The 7,382-nt window shown below is 51.4% G+C and overlaps 1 protein-coding gene across 2 annotated transcripts in view; it reads right to left on the bottom strand.

Moving 5' to 3' along the window:
- Nucleotides 1–4,354: 4,354 nt before the first annotated feature.
- Nkd1 (NKD inhibitor of WNT signaling pathway 1) overlaps nucleotides 4,355–7,382 on the bottom strand; it is a 72,996-nt gene continuing 69,968 nt past the window's right edge. For both annotated transcript variants that reach the window (XM_042693430.1, XM_042693431.1), the window contains 2 exons: nucleotides 6,877–7,004; nucleotides 4,355–6,032 (listed from right to left, as the gene is read on the bottom strand). In XM_042693430.1, the coding sequence (XP_042549364.1) occupies nucleotides 5,446–6,032; nucleotides 6,877–7,004 (715 nt within the window). In that variant the 3' untranslated portion in view covers nucleotides 4,355–5,445. The remainder of the gene's footprint in view (nucleotides 6,033–6,876; nucleotides 7,005–7,382) is intronic.

Raw genomic sequence — 7,382 nt, 5'->3', positions numbered from 1 at the left:
GGCCCAGGGCCATAGGCCAAATGCAAAGGCTGGAGAGAGACACTCTCAAGAGGTGAGTGATCAAATCTAATTTTCTATTTTCAGGGCTGCACCCTGAGCCAAGGCAGAGATTGGGTGGTCTACACCCAGAAACCACCTGGGTGACCCTGGTTAGAAGCCATCTGGCCTCAGAAGATCTGATTCCCTGGGGTGCATGTAGCACTATAGTGAGGGGAGGAGGTGTCACCACGTCCCCCCATCCTTTGGTGCGGTCATGGTCACTTACCCCAACACCTATGTTTTGGGAGGTCTCTGGTGGGGCAGGAGCAGGAGGCTTCCTCTGCCTCTCCTGCCACCTCAGTGTACATACTCACAGAGGCTGGGCCTTGCTTGGGCCCAGCCACAGACTTCTGGGCTTCTCAGACAGGCCTAGAGGCTTAGCTGCAACACCAGCTCCTGGAGGCAGGAAGCTTATTAAAAGCACTGGCCTTGTCATACACTGAATTAAGTAGAGGCAAGAGACTCTTGAAAGGCCAGCCTGGGCTACAGAGAGAGACAATATCTTAAGAAACACATAGATAAGGCATTGGTCCTGTGCTCTACACCCAAGCCCACCCAATCAATCCTATTAGGTCTGGGGTCTTCGGTAACCAGGTGCCTAGGGAGATGCCTCCAGCTTTGAATTCAGGTCTTTCCGCTGAGGTCATCTGCAGTCGATGCCGCTGGCTCCACAGGAAGCCACATGGGAGGCTGAAATACTTTAAAATCCCCGAGCTACACCCAGGACCTGAAGGTCAGCATCGTCAAGAGTTAGGCTTGGGAATTGGTCTCTGGAAAATTCTCCCAGGTGACTGTGAATTCAGCCATCACAGATTGAGAGTCACTGGTGTGTGGGGCCCACTCTGCCCTTCTCGCCCCTGGCCAACGGCTGGCCCATGTCAAACTCTCCTATGTTGTAGGTAGAGATCTGCTTGTCTCTCTGCTAGACTTACACACTAAACTCATGAGGATTCTAGAGTGGGAGGGGGCGGGGAGTGGAAGGCAGCTTCACAGTTTCTCTGGAGACCCGGCACCAGGGCAGGGGGATATGCTGAAGACACAAAGCCCTCTGCAGGAGAAAACCACCCAGGTAAAAGAGGCTGAGCTTGATGATCCACTGGCCTGGAAGGTAATGAGACAAATAAACCAGATCAGAGCCCCAGATGCAGGGTGGGGCTGCAGAGTGAGAAGGTATCCCTGACATGGCTTTAAGATGTCAACCAAATTGGTGGCACTGAGGACCTGTGGTGTATTCAGTCCCTAGAGTGGCAGGCCTCTGTATTTGACCTTCTGAGCCCAGTCCTGCTCATATCCAGAAAAAGGGGAATACTGAGTCTGGGGAGGGTGGTTGTATCACAGGACTGGCCAAGGAGCAAGATTATCTCAGGGTCCTTGGAGGCCTGCATCCCCTGGGCATCTGCTGGGTGGTGGGGTAGCCTTTCTGTGTAGAGATGAAGCTGAGGGCAATGGGTGATCTTCACAACCCACTGACATGGAGTAGTACATTGATTCCTAGAGTACTGAATGGCTTCCAGGAGATGTAGGCTGGTCCCCATTCTCCTCACACCTCTGTAGATGCCTTCTTTGGGATCCAGCAATGATTTGAGAGCTGAATGCTAAGAAAATGGGAGAAAGCCAAAGAACCTGCTCCTAGCTGGTCCCTTTGCCAAAAAGTTCAATTGGCATGGCTGGCATGTTGTATTCCAGCCCTGAGGACTTCTGGGGACCGACTCCCACGCTCCTGAGATGAGAACAGACCATGCTGCTCTAGGGACTGAACACACCACAGGTCCTCAGTGCCAGGAAGCAGCAGCAGGAGCCCACACCTCCCAGCGGACCAGCTCATGCCAAGTGCACATGCACACATGCCTCCAAAGCCACAAGTCCTGACCTTAGCTCCCGGTAACTACTCCAGGCCCCATAATACTCACAGGCTCTGAGTTCAGGGGCCAGGAAAGCAGCAGCTGTTCTTGGAATTCAGATCTGTAAACAGGACTAAACTTCTCACCTCACCAGCCAGCAGGAAAACACACTCAAAACCTCAACAAGAAACATGGATGCTCCTAATGTGCTTTTCTTCTTTTTCCCATCCTTCCTTCCTTCCTTCCTTCCTTCCTTCCTTCCTTCCTTCCTTCCTTCCTTCCTTCCTTCCTTCCTCCCTCCCTCCCTCCCTCCCTCCCTCCCTTTCTTCCTTCCTTCCTCTCAATTTGTAAGTACTGATACATGTTTACTTTTTGAAGCCACTTATAATAACATCAAAATCAAAATCACACCTGCTTGAACTCCATTGTTCAGTGTTGACACTTCTGGTCACTGGAAGTGTGCGTAGACACCAAGACAAGCCCTGTACAAGGACCCTTTAGGCTGTCACAGCCTAGGATGAGAGATGACCCATGAGCCTGATGGGAGGCGACAGTGCCTGGAAGCAGGCAAAAGCTAAGCAGCTGTTGGGGGGCGGGGGGACTCAGGGAAGTCTCCAAATATATTCAGTTGAGGAGAAAAGGGCCTAAGCATGCACGACTGCTATGCTGCTTGAATAAAAATAAAACGGTGGGGTGGGAAGGGGATTAAGCAACAATTTCAGGGTTTTCTTTCTCAAAAATAGATCCGAAAGAAATAGTACAAAATGTCAGCATTTGTAAATGGTGAATGGAGGGCTTAGCGATCGCTCTGCAGTATTCTGTTTCAAACTTTGTGCCTAAATTAACCCAATGTAAACAAGGAGTTATTTTATATAAATGCATTTATTCTGAGAATGAAGGACAGATAACATGGGTAGTTTCCACTGAGGGGAAACTGAGGGACGGCACTGACTGCACTTGAAGTACAGCAGGATGAAGCCAGGGACCCAGGACTGGAACCTGGGAAGCAGGGCACAGCGGGCTGTGCTCAGCACACCCCACACTACGTGACTGGTCCCGGAAGGCACCCAGAAGCTGGCATCATGCTGCTGGGGTAGGATGACGGGAAGTTTATTTCTTACTGTATGGATTTTCACGCTATCTAATCTTACATGTGTACATGTTGCTGTATTTTGTAAATGATATGTTTTTTAAAAACTTGGGTAAATCCATTACCAAGAAATAAAAGAATCCTATCGGGGGTAGGGCAGGAGTCAACACCTGGCACTTCCTGGCAGCAGGAGTTGGGGGTGTGTAGGCTGAGGAGCTGCAGTCAAACCAGGGGCTCCAACTCCTGGTCAATGTTCATTGTGGCCTTCTGGTGCTGACTTTATCCCCTACTGAATAGATATGTGACCCCAGATGAGCCATGGTGATTGGTCGGGGGAGGGGGGGGAGTGGGTACCTGCCCAGCCAATCAGAACTGTTCAGTGGAATTTCCTCAGAATGCTAATAGCTAGAACCCCAACTTGGCTGGAGGTACAAGTCTGAGTCCTAAAAGGGAGGGCTAAGAATCAGCTCCGCTCAGCTTCACACACCTGATTTTGTCACCTCCAACAGCGCCATCTGCCTCCCTCTGGTTTGATTATAGCTACTTTGAGTTGGATCCTGACTGAACAGAAGAAAGCCACAATCCCAAGCAAGGGAAGTCCCAAACCAGTGGTTACACCCTTTTCATAGAGGCTAAGGGAATTCCATGGAAAATACTAGAACCCAGCCCTGCCACTTACTGTGTAGTCTCTGGGGCGTTACTAACCTCTTTGAGCGTGAGGTTGCTCAGCAGGACTGAATAAAACTGACACAACTCACGACCATAGCCTTCAGGAGGAGGAACTGCCTTCCAACCATGTTCAACTCCAATTCAAATGGAGGCTATGGGAAGGGATTCTCAGCAAGAAAGCCATAGGAAGGAGATTTTAATTCATCTGGCTCTCAAGAGTGCCCATGGAACCTGCACCCACACACTCTGGGGCTCCCTAGCCAGAGGTGCCTTTGGAGCATGTGGGGAAGAAGCCGAGGATGTGCGTTTCCTGAAGGCTTCACAGCTGGCTGCATCCCTGGAGTGAAAACCATGGCTCCTTCAGATGCTTCCTCAAACTTTTAGTCCCGTGTGTAAAAGATACTCCATGCTTCTCCCTCGCCCCTAATGGGGCTAGGGGGAGGGGAGTGGCACCCAGGACAGCCTGAGAATTCTGTGCTCTCTCAAAAGCCTCATGCTGTCAGTAACCCCATGATTACATCTACTTAAATTACCTAGTCTGAGAGGGATCTGGATTTTGTAGGAATCCCAACTGATTAACAGTGGACCTTTCCCTGGTCTCCCCAGGTCCTGGCCAAACAAAGGTTAGCCCTGCTAAGGACACTGACCCTGGGATCCCCCTCTGGCCACTGTCCCCATTCTCCTCCAATCTTCTGTACCTACAAAGGCATCTTCCTAGTCTGTATCCCCTAAACCCTCCAGGAAAGACCACTACTCACAGGGTGGTGACTATGTGTACTTGACAGACATCCAGCACCCCAGCAGACACAGAGTCACATCTGGGCTCCAGAGGCAGCCAGAGAGCCTGACCACTGGTTTCTACGTGCCCAGCAAAGATACCTGAGAACATATATTTCTAGAAAGATACAGAGACACAGTAGGTGGCATCTACCTCTAGATGCAGAAGACTGTTCAGAGAACCACAAAGGTGGGCGCATATTCACAGCTGGTAAAACCTGAGGCTTCCACCCTCTCATCACAGCCAATACCACACAACCTTGGAAAACCATGCTTGTTTATGAGGTTGGTTCTTTCTAACGGTTTCCAAAATGAGAAGGCTGGTTTCAGAGACAGTCCTTAAACATGGGTGGGTCTTCCAGATGCAGAGAGGAGTGGGGGAGTGGTGGAGGGGGATGTTTCCATGGAGCGCAGAACAGGAGAGATGGGGCTGGCTTGGGCCAGGATGACATCCCACTGGATAGGTAGGGAAGGTAACGCCAGAAAAGATTCCTAAAGTTTTTGGGTTGGGACATAAAAACACAGTGGCAGGGAGGTGGTGTGCTGGCAGTCCGCTGAAATCCCTTGTAGCACATTACAGTCAATTAAGGACAAAATCAAACCAGAACAACACTACGAGGTAGCAGCTGTTTGTCCTCTGGAGATCTTGAGGGTCTCTGATGCCAGGCCAGGGAAGGCCCAGGCCAGAGACTGGCCCCAGGGCTCCCATGGCACTAGGGGAAGATGGGAAGATCCATGTAGACTCCACAGCTCAAGGGGCCCCCTAAGGATGCCTCTGCCATTTACAGGCCCCTTCTAAACCCAGAGTCACTTCTTGGGTGAGTTATGCATTCCCCACGACATATAAATAAAAAGTTTTAGTTCTGTGTTTCCATATATCTTCTACATGAAGGCTAGCTAAATATTAGTGGAGTAACAATAATTATTAATAACAATAATCGTCATAATAACAATAATTAATAGAATAACAACGCCAGGGGGCATGGGGAGGGTCCTTCATATGGCGGATAGGGCCCGGGGACGGGGGCTCTAGGGCTGGTAGAAGTGGTGGTAATGGTGGTGGTGTTCATGGTGATGGTGGTGTTCGTGTCTCTGGACTGCCTGCCCAGCCTGGCTTTCGTATACCACCACGGCAGGCAGCTCTCGCATGTGTTCCCGCCCCAGCACGGTACCTGTGGCCAGTGGTGCCTGCAGGCCCCGGCAGCCAGCCTGGCTCTCCTTGGCTCGGTGCTTGTGTTTCTTGTGCCCAAGAGGTGCCAGAACAGGAAGGAGGGTTGGGCTGGTGGCCAGGTGGGCAGCGGGGGACATTGCAGGGACAGAGGGTGCCAAGGGAGGCTTGCTTCTGGCTCCTCTGGCAGCATGGCCCACACCCATGCCTTTGCCCTGGGCTTTGGGGGACCTCACAAAGTGCTTGCTCCCGTCCTGGGTGCCACGGAGCCGCTGCTGGAGCTCTGAGACCTTGGCGAATGGGGTGTCAAGGAAGTGGAAAGAGCCCGGGTCTGTGCTTTGGGGCTTCCGATGGGGGACATGGATGGCTTCTGGCTCATGGGAGCGAGACCGGGTAGGGTTGGAGGTGCGAGGGGGCAGTTCTGACTTCTGGGCCACTGAAGGGGAGCCTAGGAATCAATTCAACAACATTTAGTGAGCACCTACTGCGTGCTGGGCTTGCACCCCAGATCACCCTGCCCCCAGGCCACCAGGATGGATAAAAGCCACTGCCCCACTGCCCTGGGAAGAGCTGGGGCGAGGTGAGTCTTCAGAAAGAGTAGCTCTCATTTGGGAGGGAGCTGGGAAAGATTGACAGCAATGAATACTAATAACCAACGGATCAGAAGGCTGAGGAAGAGCTGTAAGCTTTCTGATGGAAATATAGAAATAAATTAAATGCACCAAGAGGGAGGGAAAGGGGAGTTGGGTGAGTGAAATTAGCTTAACAAGAGGAAGCAATGTTTCCCCGGGTGAAATGACCAAGGAACATCCAAGCAAGGCTTGGACCTGGGCTGGGATGGATGGACAAGGAACCATGGTTTTCTTTGTGTTCTAAGCCCTCAGGCAGTACTGGATTATGTTTAACTTTGTGCATGGATTACTTTTATTTTGATTTCAAACTCCAGGTCCTGGGGTTTGAACTCAGGGCCTCAAGCTCTTGCTTAGCTTTTCCAATCGAGAATGGTGATCTATCACTTGAGCCATACCTCTACTTTTAAATTGTATAATTGGAGATAAGAGTCTTGAATTTATCTGTCTGGGCTGGCTTGTACTGTGATCCTCAGATCTCAGCCTCCTGAGCAGCAAGGATTACAGGCATGAACCATTGGCGCTCAGCTTGAAAATGTTCTTACAGTTGGCATCTTGACCAGTCCATAACAGCTCCCCCAGCCCAGGAGAACAGTGGCCACCACCCAGCCTGGAGCATCCAGACCTTGCCCACATTCGCCTCCTGCAGCAGGAGCCTCTTACCTGGCCCAAACTGGGACGTGTAGTTTTCTATCCCGGCGAGGTCTAAGTAGTGATTTCTCCTCTCAATGTTCTCGTCTACGCAATGGTGGTAGCAAGCTGACTGCTCCAGGCGGCTGTCACCCTGGAACCTGTGGTGGGGGACAGAAGTGAGTACCGCAATCTGGACAAATGCCCACACCCCTCTTCATCTGGGGAGGAGTCAAGGGAGCAGACATCTCTAGTCAGTGCACTGATTTCTCTGTGTTCAGAAGGGTGGTCAGGGACTTCACACCAAACCGGCTCAAAGCAAATGTCAGGCTGTTGAAATCAGAAGGTGTTCCCAGTTCAGGCTTTGAATCACACATGCCCACTTGCAGGCACCCAGCTGACCTTGGCCTGGTTCTCCAAGGGCTGTGGGTAGGCCCAGCTGTTAGCATTCAGGCTGGCAGCTCCACGACCTGCCCCGAACCCAGTCTAGGCTCTCCAAGGAGAAGGTACCGCAACAGCCACTCTTTTGCCCCACAAAG

This window comes from Dipodomys spectabilis, unplaced genomic scaffold (assembly GCF_019054845.1).
Source record: "Dipodomys spectabilis isolate Male_0828 unplaced genomic scaffold, ASM1905484v1 ptg000165l, whole genome shotgun sequence".
In the NCBI taxonomy this organism is placed as follows: domain Eukaryota; kingdom Metazoa; phylum Chordata; class Mammalia; order Rodentia; family Heteromyidae; genus Dipodomys; species Dipodomys spectabilis.
Note: the sequence above shows the minus strand (reverse complement) of the source record. Positions and strands in the feature narration are given on the sequence as shown.